The 24,942-nt window shown below is 37.3% G+C and overlaps 1 protein-coding gene across 1 annotated transcript in view; it reads left to right on the forward strand.

Annotated features, from left to right (window-relative positions):
• LOC149807185 (uncharacterized) overlaps positions 1 to 23,103 on the forward strand; it is a 31,854-nt gene extending 8,751 nt beyond the window's left edge. Inside the window, exons 2-3 of the mRNA XM_089934888.1 lie at positions 21,393 to 21,528; positions 22,608 to 23,103. Of these exons, the coding sequence (XP_089791014.1) occupies positions 21,393 to 21,528; positions 22,608 to 22,876 (405 nt within the window). The 3' untranslated portion in view covers positions 22,877 to 23,103. The remainder of the gene's footprint in view (positions 1 to 21,392; positions 21,529 to 22,607) is intronic.
• The last annotated feature ends 1,839 nt before the right edge of the window (positions 23,104 to 24,942 follow it).

The raw sequence follows: 24,942 nt of genomic DNA on the forward strand, positions 1-24,942 counted from the left end.
TCCCATCTTAAGAGAGAGCGAATGATGACCCCTCCTAGAGTACCGCTCCCTCCAGGTTTCAAAATGATTTGTTTTTTGGTTTGAGTGTCGATGCGGGGATCGGCCAGTTGGACCAAAGCGACTTTGTTTCGATCGAAAAAGCGTTTGGTTTGATGAGGAATCTGAATGATTCCTTGGAGTAATTGACGTGCCGTCACCGTGAACCATCGTCAGACTTCTTTGAGACTAGCTTCTAAGACACGGGCTCGTGTTTGTGGGTTTTTTTCTCGACTGATGCCATACAAGGCACGAATCAATTTGACGGGAAGATGCGACTGAAGGGACGTCATGTTCACACTGTGTGAGACAGACGAAAAAGGGTCTGAGGTTTTTATAGATTTTTTTATGGGGAGTGAAATGAAGTCGAGGACGGAGACGTGTACAGGACAGGCCCTCCGTCTTGGCACCAGTGGTGAAACAAGTGGGTACGAAATCGCAAATCCTCGGGAGTCGTAGGTTTCAAATCGACGAGTAAATAGGCGTGTGGCGTTTGAGTGGCATCGTCGTACGCCTGAGTCAGCCAAGGCGTTCCTAACTGTTTGGCTAAGACTTGCACTTGCGATTTATCTCGAGGGCTTTTAAACAAGACCACGTAATGCGCATTGAGACTGATGGTGCGATGGGCTTTACTTTGTTGAAACAAATTTTGGGTGATGTAAACGACACTGGCATTACGATGATGCCCTTTGCGCGTGAACCACAGTTTAATTTCTTCTTCGTCTTCTCCTAACATGTCGTCGAAAATGACCAAATGGGTTTGACGGGAGTCAGAGACGATGCCGTCGTCTTCTTTAGGAATGCCTTCCACAAACACGATGGAATCGCCTTGACTTTCTCGCAAGAGGCTGTACGCCGATTGCCACTCTTTGTAACACCACACAATCCGTTGAGGTGGCCGATCGATCAAATGATGTTTATGTTCGATCAAACGTTTGACGAATTCGGTTTTGCCTGAACCGCTAGGTCCAGCAATGAGCATGTTAAAGGGATGGCGAAGATACAAAGCCTCCCAACTGGCACGATCTAAGTGTTCGTCGATGACTTTGACAGTAGAGGAAGAGGGAGCAGAGACAGCAGAGGTAGCCATTGTGTGAGAAATGTCACTTGTGACACGAAAAACAAACAAGACAAGAGTTTATATACTTTTTCAGAACACGTTTATTGAATGTTTTTTTTTCAAACATGAATAAGAAAGACAAAAATACATAAAAGCCAAAGGCTTAAGTACAAGAATAAAAGGCACATGATAACCATGAACGTGGAATAAAAACAAGTGTCTGTACAACAACCACATGTTTTGGGTAAAGTTCTAACCAGTTCTATAGTAGGGGGTAAGGTCACACAAGTGTCCTCCCGAAAGGGTCTTTCAGGCCTGTCCACGACAGTCCTGTCCTGGGTGACGGGTTCTTCTGGCACCGTCACTAACACGGGTTGAAAAGTAACTTTTTTCCTTGAATAACTCTCGTGCATATTGGGCCACCTCTTGGGTCCAAGCCAAACCAATCTGGTTTCTTCTTCGTCAACGACATGGTAAGTTACTTCAATGAACAATGAACTATCGATCTTGCCTAGGGTTCCTTTTTATATACAGACCAATACCGTCGTGTCCATACGGTAAGGTGAAATGATTGGGAAGTCGCACTCGCTTCTGGTACACGATTTGATAGACTTTTTCCAAGGGCCGACTGACAATGTGGTGAGTGGGTAAACGTACAATCTTGTTCGGTTGATAGGTGGTCACTTTAAAGTTTCCATCCTCTCCCGATTGCAAGGCTTCTTTCAATACCCCAAAGTTGACCACTCGACTGGTACGATGATTCAGAGTCAGTCCTTTCACTTTGCACGTCGTGTGCACTTCTCCTTGTTCGTAGCCGTAATTTTTGGGACCGCCACTGACGAAACTTAGAATCTTGTCGTCGGGATGCTCGTCTGTCCAGGCTCCTAAACGGTCTCCTTCGATGTCAGGGTGATGTTGAATCGGGTGATGGATGTAAATGCAACTGTCCGTGTCAAAGTACAGGACGCGTTCCCCTAACAGTTCTAAAGCTTCGTACAATTTTAAGCGAGCATGAGCTGTCACGTAAGCCGCAATGATGACATTTCCAAAAGGGTCGTCTTGTACAAAGTCCAGATCTTCTTCGTAATTGACCAAGATCAAATCCTCTCGAACGACGTCCACGTGTTTCATGTATTTGGTTTTGTCGTGAATCATCTGGAAGTAGCGGGAAGGTTCTGTCAAATATTCCGTCTTGGGTAAACACGGTCGTTGTGCCATTTTACCCCACAAGCAATTTAACATCACTTTGGCAAACGATCGCCTGCCTTCGTTTTTCTCGATGTGGTCTAAAGAGATGCCTTCTTGTTCATAGTATTTCTCTTTGAATTGTATTTGGTCTTCGGGAGTGTGACACCAGGACGGATAGCCGCTGGCTTCTTGTTTCAGTTTCAAAAAGGCATCCACGTAGTCAGCGAAAATGCCTTTATGCGTGGGGTCACCCTTGTGGTATTGTTGTGTCTTGGGAAAGTGACAAATTTCGTACACTTCTAACAGTTCGTATCCCATGTCCAGAGCTTTGAACAATTCTACGCTGACCCAGGTTCCCGTCAAGGCACGTTCTTCCTGGGTGTGATGGCAAGGCTGGTCTTGGTTGCAGTTTGCCTTGACAATGGTGAGGTAAGACGGGATGGTATAGGTTCGTGGGAGGCAAAACTTTACACTTGATCAAGCCTTCGTATTGTCGAATGTTTTTCAGGTCGATGTGTTCCGTCAGCAATTGCGGGTGCCCTACAGGAAAGCGACAATATTTGCACACGTAGGGATACAGCGAACACACGTCCAAGTATTTGATTTCTTCTCCTTTCTCTTCGTCGGCTTGGTACAGCAAACAGGTGGCATTGGTCCTTCCTCCGTACAAACTATCCCTCGGGTTCAGCGGGTCCATGAACTGGTAACTTTCCACGAGGCGTTTAAACTCGGGATCGGTTTTCATACGGTGATCGTACTCGTGTTCCCACATTTCCACCACTTGGTATCCTTGCTGTTCTAACTTTAGGCGTCGCTGACAAGTGTCCTGGTACAAGTCTTCCATGGTTCGTTGTAAAAACTGATTTTTAGTGTCACGGTCAGGGTAACAGACGGGACATCCGTGAAATAAGCAACCGTTAAACTCGTACACGATCTTGGGGTTTTCTAAGTCCCAGCCATCGACCGAATACGTTCCGATGGTCTTTTCACCCCCTCCGTTGCGGGCATGCTGAATCCACTTGTCTTCCTTGTCGCACAAGTAATGTAACCAACGTAGGGCTTTGACCGAGTATTGACGCTTGACACAGTGGGTCGTTTGAGGGCTGATGACAGCCACGGTGTTTTCAGGCATGAATCGTTGTCGATACACTAAGGAACACGCTTTGGCAATGGTGCAAGCTTCTTTCAAAGGATCGACCCCTCCGTGTTCCATGAACAGTTCTCGAAATTTTCCACAGCAACGCCGTAAAATGTCCACGTCGGAACGACAATACTTTAATATTTCTTCCTGAAAGTCGAAAGGGTCCGAAGCGTGAGCCTGGTACCAAGCGTAGAAAGCTTCTCGTTGTTCGGTACGCATGTTGTCGGGGTCGTAATAGTGAGCCTCAGGTAAATGGGGTAGAACGGCGTGTTGATTGGCTTCCGTATTGAAAAAGTGTGGAAAGTACCCTTTAGCCATTTCTGTCATTCCAAACGTTTTAGGCATTCGACTCAAAGGCATGGCCAAATAGCTCATCGAATCTTTAAACTGCACTTCTCCCACTTGCATGAAAATGATTTTGGCTCCGTTCAAAGTGACTTTAGGACGTTCGGTGCCTTGTTCCGTATAGTATCTCAAAAGAAACTGTCCATCGTATCCGGAAAAATTGTGAGCCATCACCGTGGCATGACGATGACAATCTCCATAACGTTCGATGTCCTCTTGGCTCCACGTCTTGTCGATGGGGTCTAAAACCCATTGGGCAAAATCGGCTAACGTGTTCGGTCCCCGAAAGATTTTTTCACGCCCTCCGGGAATCTTGCTGCAGTGAGGGCAATGACTGAAGATAGGTTCTTGAATGCACTTCTCGCACGCTCGATGAGCCACGCAGAAATTAGGAATGTGAATGCCGGTCTCTTGCATGCATTCGAAATCGAAAAAAATGAAATTGCCTTTCTTCTTGTGACCGTCCTCTTTCTCTGGTGGGGGTTGGTATTTTTGCACGTAGCATTCGTGTTCCAAGTCCACGATGTGGTGACAAATGTGACATTTTTTCTTTCCTCGACATACGTGTGCCTTGGTACTATTGGTACGTATGCCTTGTCCACAGGTAGGGCACAATCTCAGGAGTTGACAAGCACATTTCTTCTGTGAACCTTGTGTTTTCAAATGTTGTTGGTAACAGGTAGGGCTGACAAACGTGCGCAGACAAGTCGAACAAGGCACTGGTTCTTCGCTCAGACAGGGTGGAGAGGCCAAACATCCTGGGCATTTCCATCCACAATGCTTGTGTTGCTCTCGATTGTTATAACCATAATCACATTTCTCACAGTAATATCTGTATCCCAGGAATCCGGTGATAGTGGTAATGGTATCGAAATGGTCATCGTGATAATAAACATGAATGTATTTTCCATCCTTAAAGTCTTGGCCTCGAAACAACAGAGGTCCGCGCATTTCTTGAGGGTGCACTTTCAAGGTGTAGCGTGGAGCTAGGACACCTTGCAATTTTTGCATCTCAGGAATGCCACAGGGTGTGTCTTTGGACAGTCCGGCTTGTTGTAACAGGAGTTCTGCTTTATTTCGTTGTTTGGCTCGATGGGAACGTTGAATAGTGTTCCAGGCTCTTTTCCATTCTGTCGTGTCGTTCTTGTTGGCATAGGTTCGTCCCACCACGATGGCACGGGCTAAGCACATCTGGTCATGAGGGTTGTTAATTCGGACGAGACTTGTTTTGGTGTTGCGAAGGTCGTCCACCAATAACATCTTTTTGCGTCCAGTCCCTTGAGGAGGAGAGACGTGGGCCATTTTCAGTGTGGCTTTACCATCGGTGATGTCAAACTGGTCATTAGATTGTTGTACGTGTTGAATCTTGTCCATGACTTTGGAAGGGGTTAGTTCTGCGGGTCTGCTAAACTCGATCCAAACAGGGGATTTCAAACCGTCGTGATCTATGGATAGTGTCAAGCGATCGTCTTCTTTGGGTTGACATTGTCGCTTGAGTGCGGTGAGCAAAGAATCCCACATCTCGGTGATAAACCCTTCTGCTTTCTCCAAGGGTACGTCGGCCTTGAAATCTTTAAACTTCACCGTGTAGGTGTAAGCCGTGGTTCTAAATTTTCTAGAGGAGCGCTTTTCCGTCTCTCGAATGGAATAGTACTTTTCAGGGTTGACTAAGGGTGGTGAACTTGGTTTAGAGGGTTCGGATTCTGGTTCACTCATGTCCTCTTCAAAATCACTGGCATGAATTTGTGCCAAGATTTCAGCCCTGGTACGAGGCGATAGATCACGTTTCTGCCTCTTACTTTCTTCTTCTTCTTTCTTCTCGAATGAATAGGATCGTTTCATCTTGAGTGAAAAACGTCAAATGACTCAAGTTTAAACACCATAGACTAATTTATAGTCATGGCAAACCAGCGTATATAAAAGGGTGTGTGTCTTGTCCTTTTCACTATTCATTTCACTCTCAAGCCGAGCACAACGATGGAAGAGACTAACCAAATCGAACGTTTCGTCAGAGCTTTGCGAGGGGTCATTAGAAAATTCTCTTCAGACCAGCCCACGGACTACTCTCCTTCCTTTCGAGATAAAAGTCAAGATACTTGCTATATCTGTCAGAAGAAAGGGCATTGGTCTTCAGAGTGTCCAGGCCGTCAAAAAAGAAAAAAAACAGGGGCTAAAAAAGACAAAAGTCAAGATACCTGTTATTATTGCAAAGAAAAAGGACATTGGTCTCCAGATTGCCCAAAAAAGAAACAAGAGGAGTCAGAAGAAAAGAAGGATTCTTCAGAAGAAGAGAGGGATTCTTCGGAAGAAGAGAGGGATTCTTCAGAGGAAGAAGATGAAGAAAGAAGACAATTCTATTTACAAGAGGCAAAGAAACAGGAGAAGAAAAGAAGAAGGGAAGAAAATGAGGAAAAGACGGTGAAGAAATTCAAAAAACAGAGAGACTAAATAAGGAGAAAGAAGAAGTCAATGAACTTTTAATTAAAGTGTTGTGTTGTGAATTGTGAATTGGATTGTAAAAAATGGAGAAAAGAATACATTAATGATATAAGGTAAGTGTCTTTGAGTTTTGATTTTAAAATAAGAAGCTACACTCACGCACTCATACACAGACACGTACTATAAGGGTAAAATGAGTGGTTTTTTTTTTGAGTTATTGGCAAATTGAAATTGTATTTCTTTTCGAGAAATGTGGGTGGCCCTGAAAAGGGCCTTTGTTGGTGTAGGGGTGAGTTTAACCAATCAACTTTAACTGCCTTAAGCCTTTTGCACGGCCAAGGCCTACTTCTGAACTGCGTAATGTTGATGATGATGATTGAGTTGATATCACTAAGGGTGGTACGGCAGGCTTAGTCACAGGGTTGACGTGTTTAGCTCGGGAAGGTCGTATTCTCTTCGGTCGTGATAAAGAAGTCTGATACATTTGTTTCAGACTTCTTAACTCCGCTAAAATGTCCAACAGTACCGTGACCGTTTGATTTTCACCCTCTTGTTTCTTTGCTGCTACTTCTTCTTGCTGTTGTTGCTGTTGTTTTTTTCTTACCTCTTCTTCTTGCTGCTGCTGCTGCTGCTGTAGGAGAAAAGCTTGTTCCGCTTCCTTTTGTCGTTGTATAAATTTCTCCAATTCTTCTTTCTGTCTCTGTCTAAAATTCTCCACTTGCGGTAATGAAGAAGGTAACGAAGGTTCCGGAACAAATTCTTGCGAGGTAAGAAAATCCACAAAATCCCAATGTACCTCTTCTGAAAGTAAGTCCGGGTTCCCTTGGGCAGTCTCCCCTGCTGGTGCACCCCAATGGATCGTTTTCTGAGTTTCCGTCATGTTGAATCACTGTCGCATAGATTGACTGCACACAAGCGCTAACGAATCTATATAGACCACGTGACGTCACAAACTGTTCTCTTCGGATTGGATGCGAGCTGACTGAATTTTGTAACGCGTGTTCGGATTGGTGAATGAACTCAATCCGTTTCAATCCTACCTCTGCCTATAAATAAGCGCAGTTCACTACATTGATTCACCTGTTCTCGTCGCTTCAAGATGTGGATCACAGTTGAGTCATCCACCCTTGTGTCTTCCATGATGTTCCGGACGGACATGCTCATGTATGTCCGATCCAAGTGGACCGTTGTCCACAGGACAAACACCAGTCTGTGGATACGTAGGATCTACGTTGAAAGACAAGGATGCCTGAAAAGAGTGCTGATTTACGGACCAACAGTGAGACGCAGCCTAAGAACAAGAAGAAGACCAATGCGGTGCCCTTTATGTTAATGGATACATTAACATAAACCCAAAGGCCCTTTTCAGGGCCAGCCATATTTCTCGAAAAGAGATAGCCTTTCCATTGCCTACCCCTTTTTTTAAATTTAAATTTAAATTTAAATTTAAATTTAAATTTAAATTTAAATTTAAATTTTAAATAAAAAATAAATCCCATATTCAATTCTCCTTGTCCCTAGACAAACCCAAACTCTATTCCCCCATGTTAAATTCCCCCTTGTACGTAGAGTGACCCACGATTTTTCACCATGTTCAATTCCCCTTGTACGTAGAGTGGCCCACGATTTTTCGCCATGTTAAATTTCCATTGTACGTAGAGTGGCCCAGGGGTCCCTGTAATGCTAATTCCCATTGTACGTAGGGTGGCCCCATTTACTACTTATGCCACATTTATCTATATATAAAAAATGCAGCGAATTACCTTCAACTTTTTGATAGTTCTGCAACATAAAAACATGTTAGTAGAAAAAGCATTATTTTCCCAAACGTTATCGTTCTTGTATGAATTAGTTGTCATAGCCCTATAATATCATTATATGGTCGTTTGTACAAGCGTTAAGAAGATTCGATATTACTTGCAAACATAAGGGAGTAAATGTTAATCAGACTTTAATGTAGATGAATTAGTAATGCATACAAAATAGATTTTTGTTCGAGTCAAATAGTTTGGGTCATAGTATAATGGTTTTAAAATCACGTAATATCATACTATTTACAGAATATGTGTATTGCTCTTTACAAAACAATGCCAATGAAATCTAGCTTCGTGCGCCCGAACATTCCTTTTAGATTACGTAAATTTCGCACGAATCTATAACACTTATGGTATATAAGACATACAGATACCAATTGTGGTCTCTAATTTCACTATACTATTAGACAGAATTTTGAAATTGTATTGACTATTACCAGTTGTACTAGGGCGACAAAATCTTGAAGAAAGAAACGAACTTTTCATTGTACATTTATAAAAGCTGTGCAATTTTCAAAAAGTTATAATAATTTCTTGACGATATTCGATTAATGAGTGTCTAAGTAATTGTAGTTCTCTACATCTTGTATTAGTAGAAAATATGTTCGCCAATTATTCGAACTATTCAATTAGAACCATTAATTACTACACTATGGGTCTTGTTCCATTATAGTACTGAATCAACATTAATTTATTGAATACAAAACAACATCAACATATGAAGTATAAATATTTACTCAAGCGCAGCTCCTACTATCGTACTATTTGAAATCTGAATACTAAACTAAACTGAGATGGAACAATGCTATAATTGTGGTATTGACCAGTCGGCAAATGAAAGGGAGCAAAGGATAACTAGTTACCAGCATTGTAATGACTGCTCATTTGGAAGACCGAAAACATATTACCACGTGTTAGAAGAATGTGCTGATTAGGCATGTGTCTTTTTTTGTAGAAGAAAACTAAATAAATACTGACATCTCCAAGCACATTTTATAACATAATACGATCAGCACAAATTCAGAATGCGTTGTTAAACAAGCTAGAGAGAATGATCGCAGAAAATAGAGGAAAATGTTATACCCATATTCACAAGCTAAACTACGCATTAGCGAAGAGACATAATCGGAAAGGTCGCTCGAATACGATGCTTGCGTACTCAAGACTACAAGAAACTGCGTTCTTGATGCTCGAACACGCGATCTCGCGACAACAAATCGTGAAGTTGGTTTTAGTTATTTGATTTCTCTCTAGACTGCATATTCCAGAACTGAGATTGCATATTACAGCCTTGAAAACGTGATCAGGAGAGAAATCACGTGATAAACAATACTCCTCTGATTATTGCTCAGGAGATCGCGCGTATGGGCTTCGAGAATGCTCAGTCATGCCGTCTCGAATGCATAAGCATGTGATTCACACGACTTTTCCAAACGTTTATTTCAACAATGCAGGTTCGACGTTCGAGAATGGAAAATACTCTCACAGTATAGTCCTGTTGACTTATCCAGGTGGTCGGAATTTCTATTTTGGGTAACAGAGAGCTCGAATGAGCGCTTACCAGAGAGTATGTAATTGAAATGTGTCTTCTAACTAGCTCTCTCGAGTTAGCGTAACCGGGCCTCGAGATCTCGAAGCGTGTCCGTGTTATGGCAGTAGTGACTTACCATAAAAGCGGAGAAGAGCAAAGCGAAATGGCGAAAGTAATAGAGAGAACACAAAATATTAACGTGAAATATAATCACAATTTTAAATAATTACTGATACGTTCTCTACACAAACATGTCAGGCAAGACGTTCTATGCACAAACTTTTCCGCCAAGAAAATCTCTGCACAAGCATATCCGACAAGAGTTACATTGTCATTAACTAAACAGTTTTCGGAGAAAAGGGTATAAATATTTCATGAAAATAAGATGAAATTAACAGTGTTGGTATCAAAGGAATATGCCTATTTGTTTCAAAGTTCGAGGAAAGAAAACGTTTTGGTTAAAGCCAGTTGTGTTGAAGAAATAACTTTCAAAAATTATATCGTTGCTTTGCTGATTACTTATATTACTATACTATTGTTGTTTTAAAAAGGATACATATTTATAAAATATATTCAAATAAGCTGCAGAGCGTTGAAAGAAAGACCGTTATAACAGTGAATATAATTTTTATTTAGATATTTGAATTAAATTTATATAGTAGCATTTGTTAAACTTTACCATGGTTACTGAAGATCTTGTAAACATTTTAAGGTCAATGTACAATGATTCAACCTCTTGACGTTCGTTCCAAGAAGAGAACTGAAAATAAGGAGAAAAGGGAAAAAATAAGGAAAGTGTTTAAAAATAAAATTCATGCAGTGAAGTTAATAATAATTTTAAAAAACCCAGAGTAAACAGCTCTGTTTCAAATTTCAATCATTGTTGAATAGCATGTAACACAGCAGCCGAAATATCTATAGTCAGCAAAATCAGTTACCACTCAAAAGTCCAAGGCATCTCTTAAAAATGCACCCGTTTTACATCCAACTCTGCCATCTGACAATGATGTTAATTCGCTTACAACGATGATCTAGGCGAATTAACTCTCCAAACGCTCAGCGAAACAGAGTTTCGTAAAAAAAACAATTGAATCATATTGATCTATCACTGTCAAGTTATTAGAAATAAACAAGAAGTAGCATAAAGATTTTAAAGGATGGAGTTTAAAATGGCTACTTTTTCAGGGATGGTATTGGAACAAAAGCAACTGATTTGGTGTTGCAAGAATATCTTTCGCTGTAGCTGTTCTGGGGAATTTTAATCAGTTTTTGCGTTACTATGTTACGATTTCTATCAAAAGCTTTAAACATGAAGTTGATTTAAAACATGATAGAATTCGAAATTATATGATTATTAAGTTGAACACTATGGACTACACGAGAAACAAAGCGATAAATAACAATCAAACCAATCACAATGCGTTTTCCTAATCTTCAAGGAGTACAACAGACATTACGAAAAAAGCATGCAATGAATAACAAAATAATCAGTGCATGCTTCAGATTGTGATCAAAATGAAACAATGTCGGAACTGAATGATGTAATGTGTAGGGTACCTTGCGGTAGTATGCTGAGGCACCTGTTCTTCGTTTATTACATCTATGACATGGATAAAAGCGTCTGTTCGACCTGTATGTTGATGAAATCACAATAATGATTTTAAACCGAGATCATAATTTGTATCTCACAAACTGGTGCAAGACTTTGAATCATGTAATTAGTGTTCAATTGATAATACATTATCACCACGTGCTTTTCAAAATGAATATATTATTTCTGGTTCGCAAAGAGAAACTATGAAAGATTTCATACAATGGTCACGTCAGCAAGTCAGAAAATCAATACAATAGTTAGGCCTTACCTTGGATCAATATTTATATGGAGAGCAAACAATATTGTGAAAGAACGTAAATGAGAGGCTTAATCTTTTTTATTTAGACAAGGTAAATTCTGGCTGTATATTGGAAAACATCTCTGTGTATTGCATTGATTCAATGCCATTTAGTTTATTGTTGTCCCTGTGGTTTAATGGACTCATCCAGTATTGGAAAAAGAATTTAGATTATTCAAAATAGATCAACTTGTTTTATGATCAAAATTAAACAAGATTTACTATTTGCCAATCTGTATTTAAAATTATAGGAGGTTAAGGTGGAACACAGAGCGAGACAACTCGGGCTAGACCATCTATACAACATTTTGGTCAATAGTGGTTCAGCATATTTATCTAGCAGTTTCCTTTTAATGGCAGACCATCACTAATTATAAACTAGAAATATTAATTACAGATTTGGGGTAACAAGAGTAAATAGCGTATATTCTTTAATCTTTTATTATAATGCAATACAAATTTAGAATACATTAGCACAGAATATTACAACTATTACAAACAGTGACAGATTGATAACTGAAATCAAATATTAATTAACAAAATACACACACATTACGGAAAAGAATGAATTTTCGCTATTACTGATTTCAAGTAATTATCCCTTGCTTAAATAAATTATAGAATTTTTCATCAAATAAAGCATTTATAGCATACTCTTATGCAAAGAACAATGTGATCCACATTTTATCCCATTATCTTTCATCTTACTGACTGTAGCGAATGGGGAAAGAATAATGAATGAAATCACATTGACAAATAATATAAAGTAATACGCAGCTAGTGAGTCTATCCGTGTGTCTTACAAGACCATTTTTATACTATTACAGACAGAATTTCTAATATTATCACGAGTATCGGTGAGATATTTTCTCCCCATTAGTTAATTTTTATTTTTTATTTTCAAAGATTACAAAATGCAGGTATTTCAACATGTGCTTACATTAATGAATTCCTTTAAATGCTCTGGTATGAAACTTCTTTTGACACCATTTAAAAATATGAGTATCAGTTCTATTATCCTGATTATATGTTGATCTTTGAGAAATCTCACCTTTAAAGAGTTGTAACATTATGAATCTTAATGCCATGACGAAGTCAGCTTGAATTGTGTCCATTTACCAATCTTGTTAATATATAAATAGTTTCATACTTATTCCAAAAACAATTAAAAACTTGGAATAGCAACTCCATGCAATGCAAAGTTTTAGCAGCGTCTCCCACCCGTTTGCTGTTAGCTTTCATGGGTGTATATGACTGCCCGTCTATGCTGATTGCTAGTACAGAGGAATGACAGAGGGCATTGAAAAGGGCCGTCATGTAGGTGCGATGTTAAAAGACTTGTCCTAGACTTCTGACTCTCTGCCTTACCATCTCACAGAAGCTGAATACTTAAGGGTTGGATAATAGGATATTGATTATGTTATCTAAGCAATAGACAACAGTATGTTTAATTAACTGTAAATACTTGAATATCAATATGGGTGTACAGCAAGGTTATATACTAGGACCAACTATGTTTAAAATCTTTATTAATGACATTTTTAATTATAACAAGTAATCCACATTCTTTAATTATGCGAATGGTAATAGCTTGATGTACTCACATAAGAATCATGGACTTCTTAGATTAAGCCTTAGAAGTGAAGGTATGTTGTTGATCAAGGTTTTCAGATATAAAACTAATCAAAGCTAATCCAGATAAATTCCAAGGTTTAGCAGGGGGACAGAGGACATGTTTACCAGAAGCTCAGTTCTCCTTTTTGGACATATAATGATTACATTTGTTGGAACTGAAAACAATTATCTGTCGAAATTGAGTGCCTATTAAATGTTTACAAAACAATTTTAAGTAGACTGCACGCAATCCTCAAAACAACCAGATGTACTGAAACTGATTGGACATTATTTTACACTAGAGGATATAATAGTCATATGCCATGTATTTATCATATCACACTGTAATTTTAGTAAATTAGAAACTTGTATTTTTGAGCATCTAGATCAGTGAATCAAGATATAAATTGTATTTTACAAGAACTGCTACTAAATGCACTCTGCATGCGAAATCTCTTAGGCACATGCTATCGAGGTATACAGCCAATAACCCTTTATATTTGCACAAGTGTTTGACAGTAAAAAACTCAAAACATTGAGAAATATACATATCCTAGAAATACCAAATTAATAAAACACCAGCCAAATATAGTAGAAACTGTTTTAGTAACATTCTTATTAAATTCTGACCAGTGCTGTAACAACAGCCTCTTTTAAAGACGCCAAGAAATGTATCAAAGTCGGAATGGCATTAAGTGCAAAAGTGCAAAAGCTTTTACTAAATTTCTTAACTTATGCTAGGCAAGCTGTTACGCATCTTCTTAAAAATGACGGAATTTATTCAGCTCATTTTACGCAAACGTTTCTTACATGCTTCAAGTTAAGCTGCGTTTAATTATTCAGAGGTTTTATTTGCCTGCAGTTTCGTGTAATGTTTATTCTGCGATGTGTACATGTGTATAACTGCAGGTAAACCCTTGTTAAATTATGAAAATAATCCGGAATTATATATAATTATGGTATATGGTAAACTATTTTTTCTAGCCTGAGTGGTTTCGATTCTCATTGATATTTTCTCAAAGGCAGTTAAAGAAAAAGAAGACGAAAAACAAAAAGCACAAAACAAATGTTTAATTTACAAAATTTTACCTAAAGCTGGATCTCATTCAAGTATTATTTCAAATTGTGCACACACCGCCTTTATTGGCGTGAACTTCAATGATAAAAAGGTATACGCTCAAATGGCTTTACCTTTAATATATATTATATACTCAGGAACATCACAGGGACTGACCGGGGATCCAACCAGGAAACCCTCCTCACGATATATAAAAGCCTAATTAGATCAAAACTGGATTACGGTTGCCAAGCATATAACTCGGCTAAGCAGCCTGTACTACAAAAACTTGACACTATCCAGAGAAAAGCCTTGCTATTATGCACAGGAACACTCCCCTCAACATCATTAGAAGAACTACAAACACTAACAGGAGAACTACCCTTAAAATTACGTAGGCAAGAACTGCTCCTCCGATACTCCATTCAATTAGATACCCACCCAGACAACCATCCCACCAAAATAGCTATAAATAAGTGTAAAGTTGTCTTCAAACCCAAAATCATACCTATCACACCAAGTGGCAAAGTAATCCTTGAACTAAGAGAAAAGATACCTCTACTAAAAAAACAGGTAACAAACAATACAGACCAGAACAAATCACCATGGTTACAAAAACCACCAAGGATTAACATTGAAGCTACCAAATTAGGCAATAAAGAAGGACAAGAAAACTTACTAAAACCTGTACTGGTAAACGAAATCAACCAAAAATACCCGGACTATGTTAAAATATATACCGATGGATCAAAAACAAACAACCCACCAAGAACAGCAGCAGCAATAGTCATCCCTGAATTCAATATACAAACGGGATCCAGATTACCTGACTATTGCTCCATTTACACCACTGAATTCTGGGTTATACTTGAATCACTACAATGGATCAAAGACAACCAAACACCTAAAGCAGTCATTATAAGCGATTCCCTAAGCGTTATCAAATCGATCCAAAATCGTTATACACACTCTAGGGAACAATTCCTCGACAGAGCATGCCTATTAATCGACGATATCACCACAGCACATCAATTAGTCGAGCTCATGTGGATACCGTCGCACATTGGAATCTCTGGCAACGAAACAGCAGACAAAGTTGCAAAAACCAAACTTGGAGATCAAAACTCTATCAAGCTTAACTATAGCTCTACAGAAGCAATAAGCTTCGCACAAACATATATAGACCAAACATGGCAAGATTTTTGGAACTCCTCCACAAAAGGGAAAAATCACCATGAAACCCCAAAAAACGTAGATAGGAACATACAGCTACCTAAGGGTACCTATTTAGAACAGAAAACCATAAACAGGATAATAACTGGAAAAAATAAACTAGCAAGCAGTTTTGGAAGGTTTATAGGACCCAAACCAGCAACCATTAACTGCTTTAACTGCCACACCACCGAAGATCTACACCACGTATTCAATATATGCCCAAAATATCAACTCGCTCGGAAAATATTTATCAAAAACCAAAAAGAGATTGGATTACCACACACATACCCAGAGTTACTAATGGACTCTAATAAAAATAAACAATCAGCATATAAAAATATAAATCAATTCATAGACTCAGCAAGACTTAGGAACAAAATATAATTACTATCCCCACAAAACCAAAAGACCCAGTAACTAGCTAAATAAATGTAGAAGCCACCACATAAAAAACCATAACATATCATTCAATTTTATAAAAGTATTAATAAATAATTCACTTACGAAGCACCTATAAAAAACTAAGGAAACCGCAAAATCGGATGCTCTAGATGTCCTTAACGAACCGAGTAATCAGCTAGGATTCCTGTCCTAGATGTCCTTAACGAACCGTGTAATCGGCTAGGACTCCGGTCTCTTGCTAAATAAAGTATAAATAACATTCAATCTCTAAAAACATTAATTAATAAATAACTTAAAGAGGTAATATCTAAAAACTTATAAATAACATAACGTAGGAAACACACCCTAAACACCTCGACTAGTAATACCATAATAATCTTGAAAATCTCTCTTCATACATGATATCTACTAAGAACCTCTATAAACAGCATAGAACATCCCCCCTCCTTTTAGAACATTTTGAAGAGGAAAAAAAAAATCTCGAAAAAAAAAAAAAAAAATCTCGAAAAAAAAAAAATAAAAAAAAAGGCAAATGCAACAAGAAACCAGCGATGTAAAGCAAGCAGGACCGTTCCCGAGCTCTCCTTCCCACTAATGACAGCCAACCATTCAACTGTAGGGACCTTTATGGACCCACAGATTGAGGCCAAACTATCAGGGTTCCTTGAATCCATAAAAGCCTGGGGGAGGTGGCACCATCCCCTTCCCCAGGAACAACTAGCAGGCTGCGGTGCAGTCAGAAAAAAGTGGCACATGCACAATTGTGCGAACGCTACTATAATTAAACTCAACAACAACAAATTATGGAAATAACAAATTATTCTAGTCTGGAATTTTTAGTTTTGTTGTACACAATAGTCTGCATTAACGACTGCAGTGTTCTATTGTTTTCAAATACTCATATCCATTTAACCATTTAACTTCTCAGCGGAAACTTGAAGTGCGTGTGAGAGCAGCATTTGTGTTTTTATGAATCAGCAAACAGACACAGTGTCATCACAGAGATTGTGACGTCGTACATGAACAGCAACTTTCAGTCCTTAAGAAGTAGCACGAAAGTATTCCACGAAACATTCTTGATATTTTGTCCAAATGGCTTCGAAGTGTGTAAATCGCAAACTCCTTGGATATATATATTTAAAATACTTTATTTCCTTTGTCACCAGAATATATTTTATTGATTGTTTACCACGGACAGAGCTGGAAAATATATGCGTAGAATTAAGAAGTGATATTAAAAGCATTTAAATTTTAAAATATTAAATTTTCAAAACTGTATTAGTCAGTGGTATTTGTCTATAAGGTTATTCTTCCAATGTGCTGGTGAAAACAAAACATCTAAATTTTGAAATGCCATGAAAGAGATTTATATCTTTCTAGTTTAAATCTATGATTATTTGTTAGTTTTTATTATTGTACATCAAATTTGGTAGGTAATTTAACTCGTTATTCATAAATATGTCCATTTTTTAAAAATTTGTTCCATTTTTTTAATTCTAAAATTGTAGCATTAACCACTTTCTGCTAATTCGGTCTTTTGCAATTAGGCTACTCTCTCTTGATGTATATATTTATTTCCATATGCTCCGAAAATAAGGTTTTCTTGTAAAACAAATTAGACAAAAGAAATTTAAGAAACCTTAGTGACTTTGATTACCTTTAAATATGGTTACAAACCTAAAACAATAACTTTATCAATCGGTTATACAATAAACAGTAGAAGTAGATTATCCTGTTAAATTATTTAGTGCTACTAATGAACAGTTTGTACAAAGAGGATTAAGTTGTCAAGCACGTACGAATTTCGAAGACAACAATCTGAAAAATATAAACAAATAGAGAGAAAAAGTAGATAATAAATCAACAGCTATTGATTACAGTAGTAATAAAATAACTAGCAATTATCTGAAGTGCAAACAAAATTGATAACAACAGAAGAAGACATACATGGTGTGTTTAAACAGATTCAGTCAACAATCTAATGCCATACAAGCACGAAAACCTTAAGGAAAAGTCTTTAAGAGACCAACTATTTGGCGTATATACAACTAATTAAAGAGAGGATAAACTCAAAATAGATAATGTGGAGAGTGGGATGGGAAAATAAAGAAGACTGTGGCACTTAAAAATTACAGTTAGAGAAATATTTAAAAATAAGATTAAAAAAACCCAACAAAAATGTAAAGAGATGAAATGCTACTGAATGATCTATGCATAATTATTATTGACTTAACAGCAAAGTAACTTCCAACAATAAAAGCCGCTTTAAGAAAATGTGTCGTGACCTATAGAATCTATGTCTGGGTTTGGACCAAGACAAGGAAATCCCATTCAATGGGGTTAAGCCTCGCGGGGACACATACAAGGTAACCCCACGACTGGGATTTCTTTGTCTCGATCCAAACCCCAACGTGTATTATTTTTCTCACCCAATATTTTCCTTTAAAGTAAAAAGAACTCTTCGCTAGTGCAATATAGTTCACGTGCAAATGTGTACATGCGGCTCATTAATACAGATATGTTAACGAGGGATGTGGCATAACCGTCCCATCCAAAGTACAGATTTTATGCACGCGAACAAAGAAAAATAACAATATAAAACTTTGCATAGTAATGAGGTATTATCACATTTAAATATATGGATGTTATATGAAGTTAACGATAAAAAATTAATATCTATTACTAGAAAATGTCTCATTTTCATCAATTTTGAAAAGTTGTATTATAAATAATGAAACGATACTGGGTAAACAGCTCAACTGTAGTATACTTAGTACAAGCTGTAACGAAGAGTAACATGTTGCATTAGTTTATTCATGGTAATTAGTGATCTGTGTTACTATTGTATATAGCTCTACTTTTCTTTAGAGGAGGCGAAACTGTTTGTGACATACTTGTGTTGTAATTGATATTGATTGTAAAATTACCCCCATGTATGAAAGACCCTCCAAATATGGACCCTAGCGGATAACAATGTGCTGAAATTTCAAGTTCATGGTTTCTTTGAAAATGTATTTTTTCTGTCTTGGAGATATGGTAAGTGCTACAGTGAAATTTGCTTATAGATTAACGTGTGGACGGATAAGTGATTCATTCTGGGTGTTAAGTGCATTATTTGTCATTAAATATTGTTGGTATATGTTTGATTCAACTGGGGCACAATGGAGATACTTAACAAAATTAGAAGAAAACATGTTTGACATAACACATTTCTGGCTGTTATTAAGTTTTCTTAGTTGTTGAGAGAGTTGAGATTTTTATGGCCAGGGATGTGTATAGCCTGAGTGTCCCTTGATTAATATAATCTATGTTGGGGTTTTGGACCAAGACAAAGAAATTCCAATCAAGGGGTTATACTGTTTGTCTCTCTACGACTCTATGAAGTGTATAGTCTATGTGCATGGATCAGTGTTTTCTGCCATAGTTCATTCCACACAGCATTGAGAATTTTATCCTGTCTATAGCACAATAAATATTCAGGTCATCGTCATTAAACGTAGCTAACAAAATTTAATTGGTTGCAAACGAAGTATTTAACACTTTAGCTACATTTAATGACGTTGGCCTGAAAATGTACTACGTTCGGCCTGCTGTGTGGAAAGAACAAGCATGGTACCAAACTGCTCAACATCGTATGCGTGTGTGTGTCTGTTTCTCGAAATATTTTATATGGTGTGTTCTCAAAGATGGATGGATTGACCTTAACTTGACATGTTTTTGTTATGTATTTGTTGTTGTTGATGTTGTTTGATTTTAGAACAATTATGTCATGCACATCAGAGGATAACAAGGGTTTCTTTTTTAAAGTTAGTTCTGAGCGCGTCGACACATTGACTGAGACGACCTATCTGAAACAACCAGACTGAGATAAGAAAGGTAAAGTTAGCAAAACAGCTAGATTTCTCTGTTGCATGGGTGATACATCATCACTTTATATATGGGTATCCCGAGAGATAAAACTCAATATCCAGACATGGCAAAAAGAGAGAGAGAGAACCTGATAGTTATATTACAAAAGTATTTGAGGACGTCTTTAAGAGTAGTCTCCACAGACCGACAGAAATTGAATACGGAAATGGAGATTGAAATGTTAACATCCGGGTGATCTCAATAAATCGATGATGGTTGATTGTTAGTTTTACGGCGCACCAGCACTGAAAGGCTATATGGCGCCATAAAATTGTATGTATCAAAAAGGTTTATTACCAACTAGCAATAAAAGTACAAAAACACAACGATACCATGGAGAAAATATATGAAGGTTCCTAATGTACGGGGGATGTAAATGATTTGTATAAAAAGTAAAATATATCATAACGATAAATTAGTGTGACTAACAGTGTAAATTTCGGTTAAAACACTCGAAGGAAATAGGATTGTACGCTATATATATTTTGTAATAAATGTTAACTCCTTTAAGAAATTGAAAATAAAAGACACCTTTACTGTATCAGAAAGTTCTTACATGAGCTGAAGATTGTAGTAACAACGCCGTGTAGTTTGGAGATCAAAATACTCTACGATAAAGTACTTCACGGTGAAGGGTTCGTTGTAAGAAACGTATTTAGGTGTGTCTTTGCCCTTTAGTATGTAGGTGTGTCTTTGCCCTTTAGTATGTAGGAGTGGGTTATATAAGTATAACCATTGCTAATTCTTGCAAAGATGGCATTGTCCCTACGGATGGTTGTGTAGGAAGGAAGCCATTCGTCTAGAGTAGGTTCGATACCATGGAGCGTTTTATTGACAGCATTACCGGCCACTTACTAAATAAAGATTTTTTAAAATACCAGCTTTAAAATCAGTGTATTGTAGTTTCGAATCAGATGGTTGTGAATATAGGGTTATTTTAACAGTTCGTTCTACCTTTTCCGTAAAGCTGAGCTAATTAGATGGTTGAAATGTCACCATGGAGCGGAACACTGAACGGAGACCATTGAATCATCTCTAAATTATTAAACATTGTGATAATTTTCGTTACTGGAGTTTTTTATTTGTTTGTTTAGTATTGTAACTACACCATTCTTTTGTTATTGCATTATGATGTAGGATTAAGGTTCAAATAATTTCTCGCCCACCCCTTCCATTGTTAGTTGATAGAAACGTGCATGTACTCAAATATATGTGAAAGCACAATATGTAAGTATAATATGGAGTTGTGTTTTGTAATCCGTGATAACCCATTATTTGTTAATCTTACATTTTGTATGGCATGTGCTTACACAAGCACACACACAGTTTTGCTATCAATGAAAAATGAAAATGATGCACAGAACATACATCTTGTTTATTCAAAGAAGTGTTTTAGCTTTTAACTGAGAAAAATCAGTAGACAAATACAAGGTTCTTACACTTCTTTCATGAAATGGTGTATCATTTCAAACAAAAACAAGAAAACAAGAATTGGTACGATTATGTATATAATGCATCGCCATAATTTTAGTGGACTTGCATTTGAGTCTACTTTCATATTTAAAAAGCATAAGGACGACATATTGGAGACACAGGTATCGCTTTCTACTGGTGTTTAATGCAGTAATGGCTGCATAACAACCGTTCATTTTGTGCACAAATGATTGACGGTCATATAATTTGCAAAAAAGTGATGCAAACCAGAAAACATGTTGCTCCTGGAAATCATGCTTGGTTCTTTCCTTTCAGATCAGAGGATCGGAGTATCTTGAGCCATGTACGCAGTCTTTGGATTGTACCGAACAAAACTCCGAATGTCTCTACTCCGCTTGTCTGTGTATACCAGGGTATTCCCATTCCGATCAAGCCAGGAAATGCCAAATAGGTTTGTCTATTAAATGCGCATGTAATCTCTCTCTCTCTCTCTCTCTCTGATTGGCCGACTTTTCATAAACAAATATTACCTGCCGTTTTTGTATATGTTGAAATGACCAGATATATTAAATTAAAATATATTCTGGCTATCCTGAATCAGAACCAACTACTTACATATCTGCATTTATATAGAATAACGTTTAAAAAAGTAAGATATATATTTAAATATAAATTTTAATAGACCAGACAATTGAAACGATTAGTAAGGGCTCCATTTAGTGTGTATGGAATGTTAAAACGGATTATTGAACTTTAATATGGGAGAGAGTAACACGATAAAACGCTTGTAAAGTGAATCCTGTACGATTGACTACTTGTGAGCATTAAATATGAATTCTTTGACACTGTGTTATTCATAATTTCTTCTTTTCTTTTTTTTTGGGGGGGGGAGGTGTCTTTCAAAACTTGCGAATAATTCAGAAATATTTAGAGTTAAAAGTCTCCTGTTAAGCAAAATTTGCACTTTATGAATATTTTGTGGCGTGGAGACGGAGAAACCACTCATAAGTGTTTGTAAATGTATCAAAATCATAAATGTAACAATACATGTAATATGCATCGCAAGTTATATATTTGTTACTCTCATAAATCACTTTGTTAAAGGAGTCTAGTTTTATTAAATTTGAGGGAGAACTATTTATACATAACCATATTCTGATACTTTGGATAAATAGTTATATAGATCATGCAGCCCCTAGTTTTCATTTTGTTTTTGAAAAACCCAATTACACTAATCATACATAGTCTATTTATGTAGATTGTAATCGCACGAATGAAGTACCTGATTTGCATTTACTACTACTACTACTGCTACTACTACTACTAATGGTAATAACAATACAATAACAATAGCAACAACTGCAACAAAAACACATATAGTTTCTGTAATCTAAGTAGTGAAGAAAAACAATATTAATTTCGTTCTATTTGGCTTACATTAGGAATAGAATTGTTCACCATATCGAAAGTATTCTACTGACCAATACGAAACCAAATGTGTAGCTTATCTAATGCCTATTATTCCACTAGGATGTGACGGCATAGGCTACGGCATCTGGTACCAGTACACACATTATTATTATCTCTCTGGATATGACGTCGCAACGTACACATCTGTTGCAAGCAGCGTGGATTGCCTTATCCTGTGCGCAAGTGCCAACTTCGTGTGTCGCAGCGCAGAATGGAACGACCTTACGTTAGAGTGCCACATATCCAACATCACCAAGCTTGAAGTTCCCGGAAGCGCTTGGACCTATGACATACATTGGAGATATTCTCATAGAAATTGTGCAGCTTGAAGAATTAACACATGTTTGAACGAAGAAGTCATAAAAAACATTATGAGTTCAGGCTTTCCCTCACAAGTTCGATTTGAAAAAGTCGATTTCGAATTTTTATTTAGGAAATGTTTTCCATAATAAACATTTTTTTCTTTAATACATTTAACAGACCACAACCCATAGTATCCTTCTGCACTTTTGTCAAACTTCCAGTACCAATGAATAATACATGTTCTGCAAACTAACTTGTCTCCATTGAATTTTCTTAAACTTCGCTATACCTTTTGTTTAAATGCAAGGTGTATATAATAAAAGACACATACAAACAGAAGAAAGAATGAATCTGATTTGTACATGACAAATGAATAATAAAACAATTTCTGTATGTTGCTGGTAACAAGGTGCAGCACAATAAAAATGTTCCTGTTTTCAAATAACAGACCTACTAACAAAGTGAAACCCGTTTATATGAAACAATTAGGAGAAATTAGACATGTTATTAAAGAAACCCACACAATTTCTTTAAATAGATACAACGATTTGTAAATCTTATTTGCTAAGAGACTTAAAAGTTCTTCTAAAAATCGATTCGGAACCTTGGCATGTAGAAGACTTAGCTAACACCGAGTTTGTGTAAGGTCTCGTTCACACAGTAAACTGTGTATTACGCTTCTTGAAACTTTCTACAACTCTTGTATTCTACACACGTGATTAGCCGAGGAATGTGTTTGTTAAAATATGACATCTAAGTATAAATAGCTCACAGGGACCAAAAGTGGCAGCATAACATCAGTATGACCTCTGATCACTGCCATTTTTGGTTACATTAAAGCAGTGGTTTCCAAACTTTTACTGGCCACCGCCCCTTGGTTATCATCGGCGCACCCTACCATACCCCGTAATAAGCATTATTCACCATTAACGCCCCCTCGGTAATCCCACCGCCTCCCAGGGGACGGTACAGCCCACTTTGGGAACCGCTTAATTGAATGGTAAAGGATGAGTAAACAGACAAGGGATAGGAATAGTGCATTCTTCTAGCTGTTTTGCCTGAAGCATATAGTCCTTTCTTACGAAGCATGCTTCAAGGAATATATATATATATATATATATATATATATATATATATATATATATATATATATATATATATATATATATATATATATATATATATATATATATAAAGAAAAGAATTTGTTTGATTTATCAAGAATATTTTGGTACTTAGTGTAAGACTCAGGTGCCTGTCAGCATGTGGCTTATTTGTGAGATATATTTCACTTAACTTGGGATCGCAATATGGCATACAAAGATATACTGGTTAATCTGATGCACATCGCATTTATGTTGTGTGTTACATAATATTGCTTTAAGCATCTTTGGCATTAATGAAATTAGAATTCGACGATCAAATCATGGGAATCCTTCAATATAGTTGCAGTAGGACATACTGTAATGCAATATATTGAATACTTATTCCAGCTTGATGGCTTTAAAAGCACTGTCACATTTAAAAGCGTTCACAACAGTTCATACTTGTCCACACCATCCTGGAAATCAATCTTTATTAACTCCACGCTTTAATTGAGTTGTAATGTTTTATTTGTTATTAACATTCACTGTGAATTATATTTGAATATTGATCACTTTATGTTTAAAATAATTAATTTTCACTGGCAACCATATTATCTGGCCCAACGTCGACGTCGATTGATTTTTGAAAAGCAGATGTCACGGACAAGGCATGATGGAAGATAATAGGCCTAGTCAAAATGAACCGTCGGCCTAAATCAAGTGCGGTAATGTATCCATCCTTTGAAAACTAGCTTTAACTCAGGTTTGAACAAGCCTTCAGGGCTATAATTTGGCCAGTTTGTGTTTTGATACGTCAAATGGCATTGATAATCATATACTGTATATAAAAACAGATATAGCGTCAGTTCCACAGCATACACCCACATGTAGCAATTTACACACCATCTCCCGTGCTTGCTCCATAATCAGGTATTCTGTATGTGGAGAGAGAGAGAGAGAGAGAGAGAGAGAGAGAGAGGCAGACAAAGACAGTGACAGAGATATAA

The sequence above is a fragment of the Sinohyriopsis cumingii genome, chromosome 1 (genome assembly GCF_028554795.1).
Source record: "Sinohyriopsis cumingii isolate HCF-2022 chromosome 1, ASM2855479v2, whole genome shotgun sequence".
Lineage (NCBI taxonomy): Eukaryota > Metazoa > Mollusca > Bivalvia > Unionida > Unionidae > Sinohyriopsis > Sinohyriopsis cumingii.